Raw genomic sequence first — 23,962 nt, 5'->3', positions numbered from 1 at the left:
GGACAAAGAAGGAGGTCGAATAATCCTGAGGATTATTTCCTGTCTTCATGACACACTTTTGCAGCTAGATATGACTTCTAGGAATAAAATCACGCCTGCCCAGCGGCACACTTTGTTGTCCACGGTATTTGATAATCCCCGTGGAAAAGAGAAGTTGGCTGATGTTGACTCAGCGGCAGGGAAGAGTAGGGTAAAAAGCAGACTGGGATATCAAAGGCTTTGCCTAGAACGGTGGCGCCAGCTCTTGTCACGTGACTCCTTCGACCTTTTCTCAGTTTGACAGTTTGTGAAATAAAGCAGTTGGACTGTGATCTCGGAAATCGTTCCAGCCCTAACATTCGATGATCAGAACTTTAAATCTGGTACGTGGTTTTTCAAAATCTGGAATATTGGGTTCCACTCTTTGAGAATTAAGGTTTCATGGGCTCAAAAATTAACCAGTAGTTAATTATTCTGCTTGCACCTTTCTTTCTGCCAACATTTAGATACTTCCCTACATGTAACCGGGGAGACGGATGCTGGGTAAGAGGCAGAGTTTGAATGTGTCGTTCCATAAAACTTTGACAAGAATGTAAATTGTTTAATTTGGAAACAAGTGAAATTATTGACATTTTGCTGCCCCTGCTACTGTCAGCCTGCTCCTTCCTCCTTTGCATTTCGAATTCGACTTGGACCTACTGCCTAATTATGACTTTCTCCTCCACTGGCTTTTTTTTTAATTTTTAATTGAACTGTAGTTGATTTATAATGTCCTGTAAATCAGGACAGTGATTCAGTTACATACACGTTCTTTTTCAGATTCTTTTCCCTTATAGGATACTGTAAAATACTGAGCATAGTTCCCTGTGCTAGACATGGGAATCTTTTATATGCAGGAGTGTGTGTGTGTTCATCCCATCCTCCTAATTCATCCCTCCCCCCTTTTTCCCTTTGGTAACCATAAATCTGTTCTCTATTTGGCCATCTTCGTAATTCAGGTACTGGCTCAGGGACTTTCATCTGCAGTCAAATTCCATCTTATGACTGTTTTTATCAATTCTCCAGTGAACATTTCACAAAATGGGTTCCACAGAGCAATCATTCCACAAAATATTAATCTTTGAGAAAGTCTGATGGTTTCCTAAGTTTGAGAAAACACTGGATTAGAACACTAATCAGGAGTTCCCGTCGTGGCGCAGTGGTTAACGAATCCGACTAGGAACCATGAGGTTGCAGGTTCGGTCCCTGCCCTTGCTCAGTGGGTTAACGATCCGGCGTTGCCGTGAGCTGTGGTGTAGGTTGCAGACGAGGCTCGGATCCCGCGTTGCTGTGGCTCTGGCGTAGGCCGGTGGCTACAGCTCCGATTCAACCCCTAGCCTGGGAACCTCCATATGCGTGGGAGCGGCCCAAGAAATAGCAACAACAAAAGACAAAAAAAAAAAAAAACAAAACAAAACAAAAAAAAAAAACACTAATCAAGTTTCTTTACCTCAAGTGTCTTCAAAGACACGACTGGGCTCATGCTCAGTGAGCATCTCTGAGAGGAAGACACGGTGTGCACAGCTGCTTAGACGAGCACGGCCAGGAAGTCCTCTCTTCCTGGACCATCTGCCTGGATGCACTCCACGTCACGTATCTCAGAACCACTTTAATAAGAAACCCTTTTCAAACATCACGATTGTCTTCATAGTTTTTCCAAAAAGTGCAACATGCAACGCTGAGTAGTTATGCTCTGAGCCACAAGGGAAGTCTAAGGAGGTCCTGCGGTAGAGCACAGGGAGCTATATCCAATCACTTGCGATGGAACATGATGGAAGACAATATGAGAAAAAGAATGCATACATGTGTGTATAACTGGGCCACTTTGCTGTACAGCAGAAACTGACAGAACACTGTAAGCCAACTATAATAATAATAAAAGAACCATTTCCAATTTCCTAGCAGACACACAGAAATCTGTGCAGCCGATTGGTTTGGATAGTAGAATAGAGGCACAAGCAGTGCATGCCACCTACTGACCTGGCCGCTGCCCCTCTAACTTCTCTTTCTTAGGATGGTGATAGGCAGGGACCATGCAAAGGACTGAGTGGAGATGCAAGAACACGATGGCACTAGAATTACTAACTGGAAGACTGCATGCTGACTATCCGACTCCGATGGTGACAAAAGTGAGAAATAAATCTTTACTGTGTTAAGCCATTAAAAAAAAAGGGTGACGTGCCTGAATATTATGTCAAAGAATCAGGGAAGATTTGTATAATATGCACAATAGGGAGTCAATAACATGGGTTAAATAATGAATCTTTAGGTCGTTTTATCAAAAACTCTGGCAAAGTTCCCACTTGGGAGATAAAGCTACAGGTGAGGAGGAGGATTAATAAGCAATCAGCGGTGTGACCCTCCTCCTCGGTTCCAATAACTGGTCTCCTGGTGCCATGTCACTCCATCCTCCACTTTAGCAGAAGGAAAATCCCACAAAATTATGGTACATTTTGTTCCCTTTCAACTAGTGATTAGAGTGGCTCAAATTAGGAGCTGGGGATAATTTTATAATTTTTAAAGCTAACTAAACATGACATCTGTGATGACAATAAATTTAACCATAGAAATACATCGTTCTAGCTGGAATATACTGAACGATCACATCGAAAGGAAGCAATGTCACCACCGGCCCATTGTATGGAGCAGGATCATCTCCTTGGCTCCATTTCTCTGCACAGGAGGAAAATCTGACCTCCCAGGCAAGCGGCTGAATCCATTATTCCATGAGAAGTCATAAATGCAGCTGTCGGAGGGCACACAAATATTTTTAAATGGTACTTAAATGGATAATTACCAACTGGCGGGAGACTAATGTGGTTCTCTTTTAAATCTGTTTCATAAAATGGGAAGACGTGTGTGTGTGGGGGGGGTGGGGGTGTGTGGGTGTGGGTGTGTGTGTGTGTGTGGGTGTGGGTGTAGGACGTGTGGAGGAGGGGTGGCAGTGAGGGGAGCACTAGGTTCCTCCATAAATGGCATTAAAGAAATCAGAGGAAATGGGGGAAAAAAGGAAAAGTGAGGGAAGTTCTGGCTCGGCGCATAACAAAAACAGATGTTCATTTATTGATGGATAACACTATTTAGTATTAAAAATAACATTTCATAGCAGAAGTGTTATTTCAATTCGTTTAAAATTCCACTTGAGAAGCTAAGCTTTCTTATCTATAGATATGACACAATGAAGAGCTTAATTTACTGGAAACCACTGAGAAGGAACTGGAGACATTAAGCCAGCTCGCGGAATGATCTGACCGAAGTCGGTATACATTTATTTAGCCAAGAGATAATTCACCACGGGCTCAACCAAATTAGAGCTGTGTCGGCAAGAAGCAGGGGAAGCCATTAGTTTAGAATTGCACAGCATACAATTTACCTACAAATAATACTTACTAAAGATTTTAAAACATTATCTAAAGACCGTAGAATGTACTATGTGAGCTGGCAAAAGCTCTGCATGCATTCTATCTACCACTCAAGGGACTGAAAAATCTAAACACAGGCATGCACATAGAGAAAGCTCCAGAACCATTTCAAGGCTGGGAACATACAGTGAATGTTATGAATGAACCCGCCACCTAGGGGAGTTTTCCCAAGTGGGGGAGGGGGGCGGTCACACAATAAACAAGAGATTTTTCTGACCAAAGAGGATCACTCTGAAGAATAAACAGAAGTGGACTAATTACTAGAATAATAAGAGAACAGAACTGTCTGAAATGAAGAGTTTCAAGAAGATCTGATAAAGATTGAGGCTGAGGAATCTCAAGAGAAATGACACGGAGGCCAAACCTGATTGGACCAAGAGCAGGTTAAGCAACTTAAGCAGGAACAAAATGACGCATTTCAGTTGGATGGTTAAAAAGCCAAGTGGGGAGTTCCTGTTGTGGCTCTGTGGGTTAAGCATACAACATAGCGTCCCTGAGGATGTGGGTTAAGAATCTAGTGTTGCCACAAGCTGCGGTGTAAATGTAGGTCACAGCAGATGCAGTTCGGATCTGGCGTCGCTGGTGGCTGTAGTGTAGGCCGGCAGCTGTAGCTCCAGTTCGACCCCTAGCCTGAGAACTTCCATATGCCGTAGGTGCAGCCGTAAAAAGAAAGAAAAAAAAGAAAAAGTGGTACATTGAAAGTTTGAGGCTAGAGTCAAGTGCATTATTTACAGATTTTTTAAAAATGTCATTTCTTCCTCTCTACACTTAAAGAAAATACCTCAGGCAATAAAAGACTACTATATATTTCAGTTTATTCCTTCAATAACTAGATGACTGCGATGATGCGTTCCAACCTTAAGATTTATCAAAGCTTTAGACAGGTACAGGCTCCTATGATTCTATTCCCTTCACAACACACCTGCCAAGAGGCACCAGACCACCAGCTCTTAAAAACCTCCAGTGAGAGACAAGCTAGTTCTCACTAGATTAGACTAAATTTCATATCTTCAGAAAAATGAAATAATGATTCCGGTAAGGATCATCACTGGATGCTAAGACCATCAGTAAAAACTGTTAGGAAAGATGATATTGGCATGACGCCGAAGTATCACCCCCATAGATGACTTGCTAATTGCACAGGAAATGGTGAGACCTGGGGGTTACCACCTTAAGTGAGGGATGGGACAGCATCTGAAATGATGGGGCAGACTTCTGTTCCTGTCCCCTGATGTGACGCAATTCTGAGTACACGGCAGTATCCGAAAGACAATCTCTTGTCCTAAATCTGAATCCAGTCACACTTCTCAACCGAACTTTCGGTTTACAGGAAACACAAGTGATACAAGTTCAACACCAGCATTTGTCTGTAAGTCAGACAAATTCAGAACGTGGGCCACTGTCCAGAGTACCCAGCCTGCTTTTTCAGCCCATCTCCAGGGAAAACACGGTGGCATGACTGTTCGCAAATGAAAGAGAATAAAATACACAACAAGCAAATGCAGTGGGTGACTCTTGACTGGATCCTGGTTTGTGTTTTGTGTTTTCAACCAAAAAAATATTCTGGGAACAAACAGAAAAAAATAGAGTAATCTGCATATTAAATGACAGTAGCAAAGTATTTTTAACTGTGTTAGATACAATAACGGTATTTTTGTCAAATTAGCATAAGTCCCTTATTCTTAGGGGAGAGAAAGAAAAAAATATAATAAAAGGTTGGCTTCTGTGGTTAGTGTACTAGTGATCATTATAGGACCCTCTCAACTTCTCTATATAATTTTAAAACTTCATGAAAAAAGCTTGAAAAATCTTTTGGTAGACTAGTCTGAAATCTGCTTCTGATTGTGTTCACCCAGGCATCCTAATTCCACTGCCTGTCTCGTGGCTCTGGGGACCACACTGTCTCCAGTTTCCATGTCCCCTCCACCCCCTCGATCTGGCTGCTCCCAGGCAGTCACTTTGCGGGATCCTCTGCTGATCAAAGTTACAGCCTCAGAGCTCAGCCTTGGTCCTCTCTGCTCCCTCTCCCTCTGCATTTCTCTATTCCTTTAGCTTCAGTTGCTATTGAAATGCCAAAGACCCAAGTCAGGCCAGACCGCTGATCTGAGGCAAACAGATCTGAACAATGAAAAAACTTTCATGCCTGAACCATCCACTTCACAGGCAAACCAAGATCTAAAAAAAATCTACTAAGTCAGAGCATGTTCTTTTCTCTTCTGAAATTCCAACCATCTCAACTTAAAGGGAAAATCTAATAAACTTCTGATTAATTAAAAACGCTTTAGAGGAATTGTGCCATGTAATTGAATGTTTAATTAAATCCAGGTTCAACCCTTTTACTAATGCATAAGCACCTATTCCTACTTAGAATATACAATACTCAGGACATAATTTTAGTTTCTTTTTTTTTTTTTTGCTTTTTAGGGCCCCACTCACAGCATATGGAGGTTCCCAGTCTAGAGGCTGAATCAGAACTACAGCTGCTGGCCTACACCACAGCCACAGCAATGCAGGATCTGAACCGCGTCTGCGACCTACACCACAGCTCACAGCAACGCGGGATCCTTAGCCCACTGAGCGAGGCCAGGGATGGAACCCACAATCTCATGGTTCCTAGTCGGATTCGTTTCCACTGCGCCACGATGGGAACTCCGAGTTTCGATTTTTTTTTATTCCTAAATATAAAGCACCTTCATGTCAAAACCACTGAGTATATTTAGATTTGGATTATAACAGAGATCTAAACGACAAGAGCAGTTGAGCTGAATCTGTATTGTCTCCAAGACTCACTGGAATTTGCTCAAATGTTCACATCCTGTTACCTGCATTATCATTATCACCATAATTATTCTCCTTCTCTTTCTTCTCTTTTACACAAACCTCAACTTGTAAGGGAAGACCCAATATTCTAGCATCTTAGAGAAGTGTAAAAATGCAGAAAAGATTTGAGGCAAAGAGTAAACATTTAACAATGGGTAGAGATGTGGAAAACATCCAAGACTCAAGGTTCAAGAGCAAATGGTTAAACTTTTTCAGGGCTCTTACTTTTTTTTTTTTTTTTTCTTTCTTTTTGCTATTTCTTTGGACCGCCCCCATGGCATATGGAGGTTCCCAGGCTAGGGGTTGAATCGGAGCTGTAGCCACCGGCCTACGCCAGAGCCACAGCAACGCGGGATCCGAGCCGCGTCTGCAACCTACACCACAGCTCACGGCAACGCCGGATCCTTAACCCACTGAGCAAGGGCAGGGACCGAACCCGCAACCTCATGGTTCCTAGTCGGATTCGTTAACCACTGCGCCACGACAGGAACTCCTCAGGGCTCTTACTTTGAACCAAACCACTCCCTGGTTTTGAGGAAGGTTCTGGAATAATTTTCGGTGTTTCTGCAGTATTTCAAAAGAACTAAGTATCTGTTTTCACCAAGAAGAGTGAAAGAAGAACAAATCCCCCCGAATGCTGCCATTACACTTTCAAGTTAACTAATTTCCATCTCTTCTGCAGCCCAGCACTCACAGAGCTTGTGTTTGTAACGACTGTATCAGTTTGCCCATGAATAAGGATTTCTTTGGCTTGCATGTCTATCTGGCTGGCAGATTAGGAAGTTCCTTCAAACTCAGGGTGTTCTTGAGGCCTAGTATCTCCCCCCCCTTTTTTTTTTTCCATTATAGAGAATGATATATTATTTCAACATTTACATGTATTTATATAACCACTTGGGAAAATGGTCTGTTCATTGAGGCCTAGTATCTCTTTACCAACAGACAAATGCACATCATTTCAGGGTCTCTCAGCAGATAAGCCTAAATTCACACCCTTAGGTTATGACCAGCACAGGTAATTGTCTTTCTCCTTTATATAGATTTCGGAAGTGAGTGGAACCATTACTTTGATAAACATATCGTACCAACTTATTATCATAAGCATAAAACTGCTACATATTCACAAATTATCTCTATTTTGCCCAACACTGGCCATATTTAAATATCAGGCAATTCTTTTAAACTTGCCCAGGTTACACAAAGTTAGTGAATGCCCAACAAAACTGATTCTATTTTCCTGAGCAGCTAGGCAAAATTTGGAAAACAAATCAGATTAAATCTAAAAAATTTTATTTACAAAGATAATGTTTTTATTTCATCTTTGCTATTTTTTTCTTCCTTGCTTTAAAAAAAAAAAAAAAAGTATAGGGGTTCCCGTGGTGGTTCAGCAGTTAATGAACTCAACTAGTATCCATGAGAATGAGGGTTTGATCCCTGGCCTACGCTCAGTGGGTTAAGGATCTGGAGTTGCCCTGAGCTGTGGTGTAGGTCGGAGGCACCGTTCGGATCCTGCGTTGCTGTGGCTACGGTGTAGGCTGGCAGCTACAGCTCCGATTCAACCCCAGCCTGGAAACCTCCATGTGTCACTGGTGTGGCCTTAAAAAGACAAAAAAAAAAAAAAAGTATGAAGCCCTTTTAGAAGCGGGATGGAGCACATCAGCTTTGTTGGAAAATTCTGGAATCTTCATTCATATTAGCTTAATTGATATTTCTGAAAGCTCATGTTTGCAGTTATCTAATGTTAACACAAGTCCAAAATAATAATCAACTCTCAACCGTCAGTTAGAAAAATCAAACTTCTAGCTTGGGAATAATAGGAATTTAATGGACAAACCAAATATCACCACAATAAATAAAATATTGTCGCGCTGTCCTCTTTTAATTCAAGAGTATGAAAAGTTTCTTGTTGTCATACATTTAAAACTCTTTAATACCCGAATAACATACTGACAACTAAAAAAAAAGACTATCACAATACAAAGAGAGACACAAATTTAGCACTGCAGACATACAAATAAGCAAAATACATAGTACCCATACCCATTGCTTTCTAGAAATCTCATCATATAACTCAATTTATTTGATGTTACATTTCAGACAAAATGAACATTTTTTAAAATCCTTATAAATATATAAATCCAAACCACGAAACATCTCCTAAACATTATATTTACTCTTAAGTACAAATAGATATTTGGAAATTGCATTCACAATGCTAGCTACCCTAGATTTTGTGAAATCTTAAATGGATTTAGCTGTATTGGGGCTTAAATTCATTGCTCCACACCCCACATGTACTTTCCTGTCAAACTCACTCAAAGTTAGTAGTTACAGAATTAAAGTCAAACTACTATTCTAGAAATAAGTGTCAAGGTTTCCTGAATAAAGAGATTGAAACTGGTCCACCGAGGTTCACGCAACAAATGTTTCATCACAAATAAGTAAAGTAGTCTTAGTAATGCCCTTTGCTAAAGCGAGTTATAAATATTTAAATATTTATCATCAGTAATGAGCTTTAGACTAAAAAGCTGTTTTTTATATCTTTTTTTTTTTTGGCCTATTTTCTGTGGACATTCCCTCAAACCTAAAATCTGCTAACCAATTTCTTCTCACAAATATATACATTCAACCGCCCCTTCATCATGACAAAAAAGTTCATTAACTTAAAGTCACATAGCTTATGCTTTTATTTGAAGTAAACTGCGTTAGAACTTGACTCCATTCTAAAAGGGACTTAACAGGAATGGCAACACTTAGATCACACGCTGCCCCTCCATTTATCTCCTTTAAAGGTCTTTTCAATTCCGGGCATCAGCTTTCAATAAGAAACACCAACGTTTCTTGCTCATCCCTTTGGCTGGCCTACTGCAACACAGTCGGATACATAAACCTAAACCATCATGTTTTGGAACGGCTCAGGAGAACACGGCAAAATATTTAAATTCTCAGCACATCAAACCATGAGCTTGAACACCTCATGAATTGTTTCCACTGCCGAAATTTACTCCAAAGTGTCCATAAAAGTCCATAAAAGAATTTGAAATACAATGGGAAAAAAAACCAAAATCCTCATAAACTCAGCAACGAATTTAAATGGAACCCCATTCAGAGTGAGGGATGGCGCCGACTGAACAATGTGGCTTTAGAAAAAAAAAAAAAAAAAAAGCTAAACTAAACCGCTTTAAGGAAAGACTCAAATCAGATCCCCAGGAACAAGAACTGCTCCATGACAATTTCAGAGAAAACTGGTGAGCAGAAAATAAACGTGGACAAAAGGGTGCGTCTCAAAAACAAATGACCACACTCTGCTTTGCAGATGACTCTGATGCAAATTCCTCAATATTTTTAATGCTCTTTAGTAATGTGCCAAAACAGGTACAGAGTTGAAACCTCACAAGAGGTGAGGGGGGGCCTCTTGGCAAGGAGCATGCGCAGAAGGAACCAGCACCAGGGAGGAAGGGGAGCCAGGGAAATGCCAACAGCTGAGGGGGCGGGGCGGGGGCTGCGCACTGTGCAAAAGGGCGTGTCTTGGGGGCTACTCTCCCCTTGGGTCCACCCTCCATCCCAGGCTCTCAATGACTATGAGAAGAGGAATCAATTCATGCCTAATGGTCCACAAAGAGCCCTACTGCAGCATTACAAGCCTGGCCCCTGCTGTGCATCTAGCAGCTCAGAGCGAAACCTGCCCTTTCTCTGGGAGGACTCAGAAGAAGCACTCTAGGGAGGCTTAGCTGATAGCCCTTTTTTTTTTTTTTTTTTTTTTTTTTTTTTGCTAAACGTAAGTAGAAACGAACATTTTCACTTCCAGCAGACAGGAAAACCAGCTGAATCAACCTTCTGATGGAAAATGGACCACGAACATATGCCCAATGGGCTGTTCATGCCTTGGGCACCGATCACAGAATATGCGAGAAAAGAAGAGCTAAATGACCTAACTTCAAACATGGCAACGTCTGCTACATTTCTTTGTGCCGATTAAGAGGAAGGTGCCAGACAGTCGAGGAATTCATGACAAACGCACTGGCAGAAGCCGTACACCATCAGGATGACGAGGCTGGAAGGGACCAGGCTGACAAAGACGACCCCGAGGGTGACCTTCTTCGACACCAGTAAGTAGATGCCCAAGGGCAAGGAGCTGAAGTACAGCAGACCCAGCAACCAGACCAACACCCGGATGGACGTCTGAAAGAGCAGGGACGTGCAGTTCCACACCGTCCAGTTGTGCGACACGGTGGTCACCGAGTCGAAGCTGGAGGGCCTGTAGAACTCGACCACGGGCGTGGAGCTGAGCGACGGCGAGCTCTCCCGCTGCACCTCCATGATGGTGATGACCAGGCAGTTGGAGGACGCGTGCGAGGGGCTGACCAGCGAGGCCAGGCGCTTGGGGGTCAGCAGCAGCTCCGTGGGGTTCTCGGGCAGGCACTTCCTGCCTTTGCCGCCACAAGTCAAGGTGACCAGAATGTTGTTGTCGTCAGGCAGGCTGCTGACCTCGTCATCCGGCAGGCAGGTCTCGAACCTGCAGAAAGGGCAGACGATGACGCCCTGCGGGGAGTCCCCAAAGTCTATGATCTTGCAGAGGCATTTGGCGCACACCCTGTGACAGCACCCCAGCACTTTGGGTTTCCTCTGTTTCAGGTTGTACCGGTTGTAACAGATCTTACACTCGAGCTCGTCAGAGACCTGGGACTCGGCGGCGTCCTCGGGGGGCTGGCTGGCCATCCTGAACTCTGCGCGCTCAGTCTCCCGCCAGGCGCGCGTTTCGCTGAAGGACGACTTGGATTAATTAAGCTGTCTCTCTGAACATCATAGCATCCAATCGGCAGAGGCGCAAACAGACAGGAAAAGGAGGGACAGAAATCTTCCAGGCATTTTCAGCTTCTACATATCACTCTGTCTCAAATGCATATTTACAAAGGCCTCATGAAGGGGTCTGCAAAGGAAAAGAGATTCCAACATAGTGAACGGTTCCGTGAAAAGTGCTTTATGGAATTTTCTGAGCTTCAATGATTAGAAGCAGTAGACTTGAAAGGTTAAATCCCCTTCATCTTTTCACACATGTCTGCCCCCAGGATAGGAAAGTGTTATCTCCAGGCTTGGCCTGTTTGGGTCCACAAATACGAGAGTAAAGAAAGATTTAAGAATCTTAATGGTGTACACTCCAGCGCACTGTGGCTGCGGCTCAATAACAAACTCTGGCCTCTTGGAAGAGAGAATGGGGCACTTCTCAGAAATAGCTACGTTTGCAATTAAACTCCTTTCAGTATAGACTATCTCATTCAGAGGATCATTGGGATAAATACCAATTCTCTAAATACCCTCAAGAGTGCTTGAGAATACACAAAATAAGGAAAACCTTAAGGGTAAGTGTTTGAAATATGTCTTCAGAAAGCACTCTGAGAGAGATGAGCATATTTAAATACAGCAGACTTTTCTCACCTCCCCGGTGTAAAGAAATCTGTTATAAATGCCTTCCTCATTTGACTACTAAACCTCAAAATTTTGGTTCTCTACTGGTCTTAAAAACTATGGTTGTACACACACATTCACTTAAGGAAGTATGAGGCATGTGACACTGGACATAAGCACGATTACCTAGTCAAGTCTAACTCCCAAGAGCAGAGAAGTAAACACAGAACACAAGCTCAGTTACGTCTCCAGACAGGAAGAATCGCGCATGCATGGCTATCGAGAAGGACTCAAACTTCATCCACCTGCCTACTTTATGCTGAACAGAAAGCATCATACAATCAACAACCCTTAATGCTGGCCCCTAGTTTGCTTTTCCTACTGGCACTGGACAGATGGCTGAAGGCTGAAATCTTGTGCACAGTCCATTTTCAGTTATTAGTGCCAATGGGAGGGAAGAGCAATATGGGAAATCTGCAAATAATTTTTATTTTGCTTTAATACATGTGATTTAGGAGGGTAGTAGATTTGCCTTAAATTATGTTTTGCTTGGAAAAATACCAAAATGTATTTGAATTTCTGAGCAGACCCCCCAGCAATAAGAGCAGAAGGCTGCCCTAACAGTTCTGAAAGGTAGAAAGCAATGAAAATGCTCTGTCCAAGAGATATCTTCCCCTCCATGTTCACAGCAGCATTATTATTATTATTATTATTATTATTTGTCTTTCTGCCATTTCTTGGGCCGTTCCCAAGGCATACGGAGGTTCCCAGGCTAGGGGTCTAATCGGAGCTGTAGCCACCGGCCTACGCTAGAGCCACAGCAACGCGGGATCCAAGCCGCGTCTGCAACCTACACCACAGCCCACAGCAACGCGGGATCCTTAATCCACTGAGCAAGGCCAGGGATTGAGCCCGCAACCTCATGGTTCCTAGTCGGATTCGTTAACCACTGCGCCACGATGGGAACTCCCACAGCAGCATTATTTACTATTTACAAGAGCCCAGATGTAGAACCACCCTAAGTGTTGAAGTATACATATAGGTGGATAAATACATATATATACTCTACCCAGAATATTGGGATAATCTATATGGGAAAAGAATCTGAAAAAGAATGGATGTGTGTACATGTATAACTGAATCACTCTGTTATACAGCAGAAATTATTCCAACATTGTAAACCAACTATACTTCAATAAAACTTTTAAAAACGGAAAAAAATTAATTTATAAAAAGTGAAAAAAGAATACATATGTAATATACACATATCTACAATGGAATGTTATTGAGCCATAAAGAAGGAAAGCTTGCCATTTGCAACAACATGGATGGACGATGAAGGCATTATGCTAAGTGAAATAAGTCAAAGATCAGGACTGCATGATCCCACTTATATGTGGAAACTTAAAAAACAAAACAAAACAAAAAAACCAAACCTCATAGAAAAAGAGATCACTTTACATTTGCGGTTACCCAGAGGTGGGGTGGGGGAGGGAGAATGGTGGTCAAAAGGTACTAGCTTTGATTAATAGGATAAGTACTAGGGACATAATGCATAAACTGATGACTAGAGTTGACTCTGCTGTACGGTGTAATTCAAAGTTAAGAGAGCAAATCTTAGTTCTCATCACAAGCCCAAAAAACATTTTTTCTTTCTCTTTTCTTCTATATCTATATGAGATGGTGGATGACAGATATTAACTAAACTTGTTATGGTGATCATTTCACAATGACCTAAGTCAAATCTTTATGCTGTACACCTGAAACTTACAGGGCTTCATGTTAATTAATCTCAGTAAAACTGGGGGCAAGTAAAAACATTTGGAAGGGCGTATGTGTATGTGAGAGTTCTTAGCATTTGACAATCAGCTGGTTACTCTGATACTTTCTCTATAAGGCTTCCAACCATTAGAAGAAGAGTAGCAGGAATGTTTTACATTGGGCCAACCACAATCTTTAGTTCCTAATTCTGGGAACATAAGTTATTCACTTAGACAATATTGAGCTATTATTTGAAATGAAGCTTTCCTTTTTCACAGAAACACTCTATCATACCTTTTCATATGTTAAGCTATATAGTGGTATTATGCTCACAATGTTCCTATGTATAAAAATTCATATGGGGGCTTCTTGGTAACATGCAAAGAAAATACTAAATGTTCAAACATCCAATCAGAAAGATACCTACTTTAACTCTAAGGTCAATTCTAACAAACCCACTCCATCAGCTTGAAATACTTCATTAAATCCTGCCTCTGAAAGTGGCACTCTGCACCAGACTGGCGGGCAGCCTTGAGCTCTGGTAGCAACGCTGGAAAGGCAGCCTGCACAAGTGTCTCCTGCTGGGATGGCATAAAATGGCATGGTGACTGCTCCTCTGGGGGGACGGGTACCAACGGTTACAGTCTCATTATGATTCTAACGTGCCCCAAAGAACTTGAATAGTAACCTAAAATCTGTAGCTTTAGAGGGTTACAAATGATGGGAGTTGTTACTTTGGTCCATTCAGCCTGTTCCCACCCTGCCTTCACTCCACAAAATGTGGACAACAACGATGATGTTGAGTGAAAGAGGCCAATCCCCCAAAGAGCAGATAGTTCATGATTCCACTTCTGGAAAGCTCAAGAAACAGGCAAAACTGAGCTGTAGGAGGGATGCAATTTAGGTGGTAAAACTAAGAAGAATAAACAGGAAGTGAATAGCATAAAAGGGCAGGAGATGCCTTTGGGGAGGGGGGAGGCTGCTGAGAGGCTGACAAGGTTGTTTTAACCTGGGACACCTGTGAGGGTCCACACTGTGCTACACTGCCAGGCAGGACATTTTTCTATGCCGGTGTTATCTTGCACAGTAAAAAGTTTAGGGGGAAAAAAATCCATGGATAAATATTTTAGCTCTTTTGATAGCCCCGATTTTTCTATCAATGAATATTTTAGATCAACTTATTGTTTCCTCTGTGATCTGTAAGTTCATTCATTTTATTCCATAAAATTGAAATGTCAGTCACTTATTCATCACTTAAATATCCAAGCACTTCTATAAATTAATATTAAAAAGGATGGAATCTTTAAGATGAGCAAATCTGGAGCATTACGTGATGAGAACAACTGCTGAACATTTGTTTCACCAGGCACAGGGAAAAGACTCTGCTTTCTGAAACTGCCTTAAAAATAAACTCATGGAGTTCAGTGAGGTGATGGATGTGGTAACTAAGCTTATTGGGATAATTAATCATTTTGCAATATATACATGTATTTATTAAATCATCACACTGTGAACCTTAAACTTACATAATGTGTAACAATTACATCTAGATAAAGCTGGGGGAAAAATAAATACAAAAGATTTTCTTTTCCTAGAAAGATACACATTCAAATATCTAAAGCTGATATTCCTCATTAATCACTTAAGTCTTTAATCCTTTTATAAATCATCTGGGGTAAAAACATACAAGTATATCATGACCTATGTAATTCTTCTCGATCAGTTTGAGCTATTGGGCAAATGACTATTTTCACTGCCCTAAATGCACAATACTTACTATTAGATTAAAATCTACTCCCTCAACTAGTCAATTCCTTTGACATTGAAGATGCAAACTTGGCTTGTATCCAGTGCACATCCGTTGTCTGTCTACCTAAGATCCTTTTTCTCTTTTTCTTTTTTTTTTTTTTTTTTTGGCCACACCTGCCACACATGGAAATTCCCAGGCCAGTGATCAAACCCATGCCACAGCAGCGACAACACCTGATCCTTAACCCACTGTGCCACAAGAGAACTCCCTTTCTTCTCCTCTGACCACACTGCTCCCTTCCCCTTGCACAGCATCTTTGAGGAAGTCTTCCCCTCTCTCAGATCACGTGACAGTGGCTGGACTGCACTAATCACAGCGCCTCCCTTCTCCCCATGGGTGGACCTGTGACCCAGCCCCAGCTCATCACAGGACTCCACCATCCCCCAGCTGACAGGGTGGGCATGCCACTCCAAACAGCCCCATCCAAGTTCCTTCCTCGGATTTTTATTTGAATCTTAGAGGAAGAGGGAACATGCCATGGGCCAGGGGAAGGAGCACAGACCAGAAAAAAGAGGTATCAAGGAACTGTCATGCCATCAAGATGGAAAGTGAGAGAGAACAAAGCCAAAAATAACAAGAGAAGTAAAGGCAGGCAGGAGGCAGAGATGCAGACAAAGGCAAAAGACAGACACCCGACGAGAGCAGAACTGAGCTTCTGGACCTCATTGTGTGTGAGGCTCCTGTGAGCCAATAAATCCCAGTTTGAGCTCAGGCTAGGGTTTTTTTTTGGTTGGATTTCTGCTACTCCCAACACAAAGAGCCAGGAAACAATTACCGTGCTGAGTTTGACTTTGAAAATTTATTGTGTTTTTAGATCGAGGTTCTTCCTCAGGCCTATAGAAATTGTAAATAAATAACTGAATAAGGAGTTCCCGTCGTGGCGCAGTGGTTAACGAATCCGACTAGGAACCATGAGGTTGCGGGTTTGGTCCCTGCCCTTGCTCAGTGGGTTAATGATCCGGCGTTGCCGTGAGCTGTGGTGTAGGTTGCAGACGTGGCTCGGATCCCGAGTTGCTGTGGCTCTGGTGTAGGCCGGTGGCTACAGCTCCGATTGGACCCCTAGCCTGGGAACCTCCATATGCCGCGGGAGCGGCCCAAGAAATAGCAACAACAACAACAAAACAACAACAAAAAAGACAAAAAAAAAAAAAAAAAAAAACTGAATAAAACAACCCAAAGACAATAGGAATTCTTTTTAACTTTCATGTGCACACGTGTGTGCATGCGTGCATGTGTGCGCATATATACATACGGATTTATAAACAAAAACATACAAAAGTCATCAAACATATTATTAGTGCTCTCTGTGTCTGTATGCATTTCTTTTTACTTGGTTAATTTCTCCTCTTCACTTCCCTCTGCCCATATCAGCCTGAATGCTACCCTTGTACCCCCACTACTCCATATTACTACCTGCTGGGTTTCCTTGCAGGTATATTTACACATGCATATGTCTTTCTATGTAAAGACACCACGAGCCCAATTTTTTCCACTGCTTTTTTTCTAACTACTATACTATACCCATTTTTTTGCATCTTGCTTTTCCCACTCAATAATGGCTCAGAAAATCTCTCAATTCAATCAGTAGAGCCCCTAATTCCTTTTTTTAACAGCTACATAACATTGCACCATTTGGATGTACTGAAACATGGACGACCACTCCTCCCCTGGTCAGCATTCATGTATCTCCATCTTTCACCCAACACGAACATTACTGCAGAAAACAATCTCGTAATACATATCTTTGTATACAGGTGTTTTCGTGGGTTTTTTTTTTTTTTTTTTTGTCTTTTGTCTTTTTTGTTGTTGTTGTTGTTGTTGCTATTTCTTGGGCCGCTCCCGCGGCATATGGAGGTTCCCAGGCTAGGGGTCCAATCGGAGCTGTAGCCACCGGCCTACGCCAGAGCCACAGCAACGCGGGATCCGAGCCGCGTCTGCAACCTACACCACAGCTCACGGCAACGCCGGATCATTAACCCACTGAGCAAGGGCAGGGACCAAACCCGCAACCTCATGGTTCCTAGTCGGATTCGTTAACCACTGCGCCACGACGGGAACTCCCGTGGGTTTTTTTAATAAGAGAACAAGGAGTGGAATTACTGGGTCAAACAGACATTACTTCTAACACAGGCTGCCAGATTGCTTTCCAAAAAGACTGTCACACATACTTCAACTCAGTAACATGAGTGTTCTTTTCCCCTAACAGCAATAGATGTTATTGAGCTTTTTAATTTTTGCCAATTTGACAGGTAATATATGATTATTTGTCTTCTCTTTTGTTGACCTTCTGCCTTTGCTCATCTCTCAATTATGTCTTCATATTTTTTACTTATTTTTCTATTGGTTTATCCACCCTTTTAATTCATACATGTTCTTCTTCACTACAAGTATTAAGTTCTATCCTCTGTATTGCAAACACTTCCCCAAATTTACGATTTACTGGCTTTATTTAATATCCTTTGAAATACAAAATATTTTATTTTGAAGTCATATGTTTATCTTTTCTCTTGCAGCTCCTGAGTCTCTGATCATAATTAATACTAATATTGTACATGTAGTTCCTAATATTGTACGTGTAGTTTTCTCACAAAATTTTTATTTTTAACTTTCATTTTATATATATGTGTGTGTGTGTCATCTGTGTCAATTCCTTTCGTTAAATAATCCACTACTCTCTTTTTTTTTATGGCTACACCCATGGCATATGAAAGTTCCTGGGCCAGGGATCAAATCCAAGCCACAGCTGCAACCTACGCCATAACTGCAGTGACACTGAATCCTTTAACCCACTGCACCAGGCCAGTGATCAAGGCTGCACCTCCACAGCGACCCAAGCCACTGCAGTCAGATTCTTAACCCACTGCACCACAGCAGGAACTCCAGATAAACCATTACTTTCTGATTAACTGCAATATAGTCTTTGTCATATATTAAATTCTCATGCATTCTCAGATCTATTTCAGATTTTCTATTGTATTCCGTGGATCCTATTTGTCTAGATATCAGCCTCGATGGTAATAATTTGAATCCCATGGCTTTTTAATAATATTCTGATACCTGGTAAGTTACATCTCCCATAGGTAGTCCTTTTTATTAATTCATTCAACTATTTATTCAATGTCTCCTATGTTCCAGGCACAGTTACAGGTGCTGGACTTTCAACAGTGAGCAGAATCCCTTCCCTCGTGGAGCTTACATTCCAGTGATCTGGGAGGAGGCAGTGGAGGGTTTACTTTCTTGGCTGCTGTAACTTAACCTTCTGTTACGAACTTTCAGATCATTTCATCAAATTTTTAAAAAAGCCTGTTGGGATTGGAATAGCATCAAATGTATACTTCAATATTAAGAATTCCATCCAAGAATATGGCATGTCTCTCATTTGTTCGAATCGTGCTCTGTGTTCTTCAATAAGACATTTTCATTTTCTCTGTTTCATGCCTTTCTTTTAAACTTATTCTTTAGTATTTTTAAAGGTTTTTTTTTTTCACTGTTTTAATTTGTTCCTACTTTTCATTTCTAATGTTGCTATTAGGGGCAGAGAAGGAGGCTTTTGATTTTATTTGAGTCCCGCCACTTACCAAATTATCTTATTCATTCTTACAGAATTTACTAGGAGTGTCTTGGATTTGCAAAGTATACAACCATATCATGAGGAAGAGAAGATTGTTTTAGCTTGTCTTTTCCAGTTTTTATTCCAGTTATTTCATTTTTCTTGTTTTAATAAACTTACCAGAAACTCTAGTAAGAGTGTTTAATATACTAAAAATAATGAGAAGAACATAAGCTCCATACCTTTTCTTTATTCATTCCTCAGACCCAGACCAATACCCTGGCCCAAAGTAAGTGCTGAAAAAACATTGCTACGTGAATAAGTGATAGCAAGGTTGTTTAGTTCCTAATACTAACTGCAACTCTGTGTGTGTTTTGCTGTTTAGGATGATACCGTTGGTTTTGGTAAACGATCTATTATATTACTTTCTTTCCAGCCTTTCTGTTCTTAATTTATACTTTTTATTAGTTGTGTCTATACATTTTAGTCAGTGCTTTTCCAACATCTATTGATGGGACGATATGGTTTTCTAGCCCTAATTTAATCATGTGAGGGATTTTGCACTGATAGATTTCCATTCTCATGTTCTTGGCTTAAACCTTCCCTGGTCATCTCATTGATGGGTCCTCAAATATACGGATGGGTTTTATCTGCTAATATTTTGTTTAGAATTTTTACAGCCATATTCAACATTAAATTGGTCTCCAGACTAGTTTTACACTCTATCAAGTTTTGTAATTAAATGCATGTTTATTTTACAAATGAATTAGGAGCTTTTCATCATCTTCTGGAACAGTGCAAATAAAGATAAAATTATTTGCTTTTTTAAAGGTTACATAAAACTCAGCTGTAACTCTGTATGGTTCCATTGCCTTTTTAAAGGCAAGATATTTAAGAACTTTCCAATCTCTTTTGTGATATTGTCTTATTCAAATGTTCTACTTTTTCCTGAGTCAAATTTATACATTCATATTTGGCAAGGAAATAATCCATTTCTTCTGGCTTTTTTTTTTTTTAATTTTCCCACTGTACAGCAAGGGGATCAAGTTATCCTTACATGTCTACATTACAATTACATTTTTTCCCCACCCTTTCTTCTGTTGCAACATGAGTATCTAGACAAAGTTCTCAATGCTACTCAGCAGGATCTCATTGTAAATCTATTCTAAGTTGTGGCTGGTAACCCCAAGCTCCCGATCCCTCCCACTCCCTCCCTCTCCCATCAGGCAGCCACAAGTCTCTTCTCCAAGTCCATGATTTTCTTTTCTGAGGAGATGTTCATTTGTGCTGGATATTAGATTCCAGTTATAAGTAATATCATATGGTATTTGTCTTTGTCTTTCTGACTCATTTCACTCAGTATGAGATTCTCTAGTTCCATCCATGTTGCTGCAAATGGCATTATGTCATTCTTTTTTATGGCTGAGTAGTATTCCACTGTGTATATATACCACTTCTTCCGAATCCAATCATCTGTTGACGGACATTTGGGTTGTTTCCATGTCCTGGCTATTGTGAATAGTGCTGCAATGAACATGCGGGTGCATGTGTCTCTTTTAAGTAGAGTTTTGTCCGGATAGATGCCCAAGAGTGGGATTGTGGGGTCATATGGAAGTTCTATGTATAGATTTCTAAGGTATCTCCAAACTGTTCTCCATAGTGGCTGTACCAGTTTACATTCCCACCAACAGTGCAGGAGGGTTCCCTTTTCTCCACAACCCCTCCAACATTTGTTATTTGTGGACTTATTAATGATGGCTATTCTGACTGGTGTGAGGTGGTATCTCATGGTAGTTTTGATTTGCATTTCTCTTATGATCAGTGATGTTGAGCATTTTCTCATGTGTTTGCTGGCCATCTGTGTATCTTCCTTGGAGAATAGTCTATTCAGGTCTTTTGCCCATTTTCCCATTGATTGATTGGCTTTTTCGCTGTTGGGTCTTCTGGCTTTTTAAATTCAGTGCCATCAAGCTGAATGTGGTTATCTTTGTTAGCATCTTTGAATTGTTCTTGTATCTCTGATTATGTCCCTTTTACCATTTCTAGTCTTGTAAATTTTTATTCTTTACGAATTTCCTGATCAGACACATAAATCTTTATATCTATTTTACTGTTTCAAAGAACCAGCTAGTATGATATATTTATATATCCTTTCTATTATCTTTTATTTCCTTAACTTTGCCTTTTATCTTTATTACTACCTGTTTCTAATTTACTTTGTTCCGTCACTCTTTTTCTCATTTCATGATGAGGTACATTTTGTCTTTATTCTTAAATAATGAACACACTCAAAGGCTACAAAATTTCCACTGGCTACAGCTTTCCTTCTAGCCTGTAGCTTTTGGAAAAAATCATGTTTCTTTTATTGATTTCTAGATATCTTTTAAATTGACTTTTGTCTTCTCCTTTGATACAAAGGTTATAAAGAATGATTTTAAATTTCCGAGTAGTAAAGTTTCTTTTTTATCACCTTCTTTTATTTATTTATGTCTAATCTCACTGGATTATGATCAGAGAACAAGATCTATAAAACTCTCTCTTCCTTTGGCTTTGTTAAGGTCGTCTTTGTGGTCAATTGTATGATCAAGTTTTGTAAGTAATTCCGAAAAGAATATTCTGTATTCAAGGGATGTAAGGATCTAACATACCCATTACATCTAACATTTTTATTTATTGAATTTCTCCGTCTTAGGGAGTCTGTACAAAGTTAAGATGGGTTGAGACAAGTGAGAGAGGTTGTCTCATCATAATTGATGAAAGTACCTCATCATAACTGCATCTGCATTTCTAATACTTTGCTTTACAGATTTAGTGGCTGTTATTTGATACACACAGGCTTATTTCTCTTCTCTGTAAACAGTGCCTTTTTAGAATCATATCATGTCTTCACTTTTCCTATTCTTCTGAGTCTTTGTATTGGCCTGAGAACTCTGTCCCATCCTTTTTTTTTTTTTTTCAACTTCCATCATTTTGTTTCAAGCGTTTCTTAAAAATACGATATAACTGGGTTTTGCTTTTTAGCAGTATCAAAATTGTAATGGGAAAATTCAGTTCATTCACATTTAATGTAAAGACTGTTACCTTTAAACTCATCTTTCTTTCTCACTTGAGCTAAATAGCTAATTTAGAAATTATCCAAAAAAGAAAGGAAGAAAGAGAAAAGGAAAAATTTCCCCGGATATTATCTTCCCTCATCTTGCAGTATTTCATATGAAGTTTTTTGTTTGGATGCTTTTTGTTTGATACTCTTTCCTCCAGTATTTTTGTTAGAAAGTGGGTAATGACATCTCAGAATTCTTACATAACAGTAAATTCCTTTTACCTTGACAGGAAAACGGCAGCTTGGCTACGTATGTGGCTTTCGGGTTGCTGGCTTTTTGTCTCCATGGTCTGCAGAAGTTACTCCACTATCTGTACCTTCCAGGGTCACAGATGAGAAATCTGCTGCTAATCTGACACTCCTCAATGTAGGTGATTTATTCCCTCTGTCTAGAATCTTTTAAGATTCTGGTTTTTATGCTTAAGAGTTCAAGAACTTTTCCCATATATACAGAGAATTCATAAAATTTTCCTGACACTTGATGAGTCATTTGAATTTATAGACTCAAGTCTTGATTTTTAGGCTCAGAGAAGTTGTTACTTAATAACAAAGTTTGGAGAGGGTGTGGAGAAAAGGCAACCCTCTGACACTGTTGGTAGGAATGTAAACTGGTGCAGCCACTATGGAAAACAGTATAGAGGTTCCTCAGAAAACTAAAAATATAATTACTATTTCTTCCAGCAATCCCACTCCTGGGCACATATCCAGACAAAGCTTTAATTTGAAAAGATGCACGCTCCCGTATGTTCATAGCAGCACTATTTACAACAGTCAAATCATGGAAACAACCTAAATATCCAACAGCAGATGAATGGATAGATGATGTGGTACATATATACACACTACTCAGCCATAAGAAAGAATGAAACAACGCTATGCACAGCAACATGGATGGAACTAGAAATGATCATACTAAGGGAAGTCAGACAGAGAAAGACAAATGCCATATGCTATCACTTATATGGATAATCTGAAATATGACATAAATGAACCTATCTATGAAAGAGACTCACAGACTGAACAGACTTGTGATTGCCAAGGGGGAAGGGGGTAGGGGAGGGATGGACTGGGAGTTTGGGGTTAGCAGAAGCCCACTATTATGTACAGAGAATGGATAAACAACAAGGTTCTACTGTATAGCACAAGGAACTATATTCAATACCTTGAGATAAACCATAATAGAAAAGAATATAAAAAAGAATGTGTATATATGTGTGTTAAACTGAATCACTTTGCTGTACAGCAGAAATTAACACAACATTATAAATCAACTATACTTCAATTAAAAAAAGAAAGGGAGTTCCCGTCGTGGCGCAGTGGTTAACGAATCCGACTAGGAACCATGAGGTTGCGGGTTCGGTCCCTGCCCTTGCTCAGTGGGTTAACGATCCGGCGTTGCCATGAGCTGTGGTGTAGGTTGCAGATGCGGCTCGGATCCCGCATTGCTGTGGCTCTGGCGTAGGCTGGTGGCTACAGCTCCGATTCAACCCCTAGCCTGGGAACCTCCATATGCCACGGGAGCGGCCCAAGAAATAGTAACAACAACAACAACAACAAAAGACAAAAAAAAAAAAAAAAAAAAAAAAAGAAAGAAGAGAGAAAATTTGTTTCTTACATTTATTTAATTATTGCCTTTCCTCCATCTGCCCCCTTCTCCCCTTCTGGCTCGTCAGTTACTCACAGGTTATATTCCCTAGATCCATTTTCTCCTGTGACTTCCATTCCTTTACATTTTTGTTCTATGCTTTCAGTTTCTTCCACTTGACCAGCCAGACCACTAATTCAGGTCTCAGGAACCATCATCACCTGCTTGAATTTGTTTACTGAAATGTTTGATTGGAAAACCATGCCTTTCACCTCTAGGAAGTCTTCTTGGGCTGCATTTAAGTCTCCTTCTGCGCTCTTACTATTTTCTGTCAGGTCGGAGTCTGCTATCGCATTAGCCATGTGTTCATGGAGCCCTTATTTCTCTTTGTTATGTCACTGGGGTTCTGGTCTGATTACTGTGAGACCTGGGAGCACAGGGGTCACTCCTGTGACCCCGCAGAGCGAAGCAGGCAGGCACTGGGGGGAAG

The 23,962-nt window shown here is 40.7% G+C and overlaps 1 protein-coding gene across 3 annotated transcripts in view; it reads right to left on the bottom strand.

The window, feature by feature from the left end:
* RNF182 (ring finger protein 182) overlaps positions 8,121-23,962 on the bottom strand; it is a 66,064-nt gene continuing 50,222 nt past the window's right edge. For all 3 annotated transcript variants that reach the window (XM_005665588.3, XM_005665584.2, XM_013977437.2), the window contains one exon: positions 8,121-11,190. In XM_005665588.3, coding sequence (XP_005665645.1) covers positions 10,236-10,979 — 744 coding nt within the window. In that variant the 5' untranslated portion in view covers positions 10,980-11,190 and the 3' untranslated portion in view covers positions 8,121-10,235. The remainder of the gene's footprint in view (positions 11,191-23,962) is intronic.

The sequence above is a fragment of the Sus scrofa genome, chromosome 7 (assembly GCF_000003025.6).
Source record: "Sus scrofa isolate TJ Tabasco breed Duroc chromosome 7, Sscrofa11.1, whole genome shotgun sequence".
Lineage (NCBI taxonomy): Eukaryota > Metazoa > Chordata > Mammalia > Artiodactyla > Suidae > Sus > Sus scrofa.
This window is presented reverse-complemented; position numbering and strand designations above follow the sequence as displayed.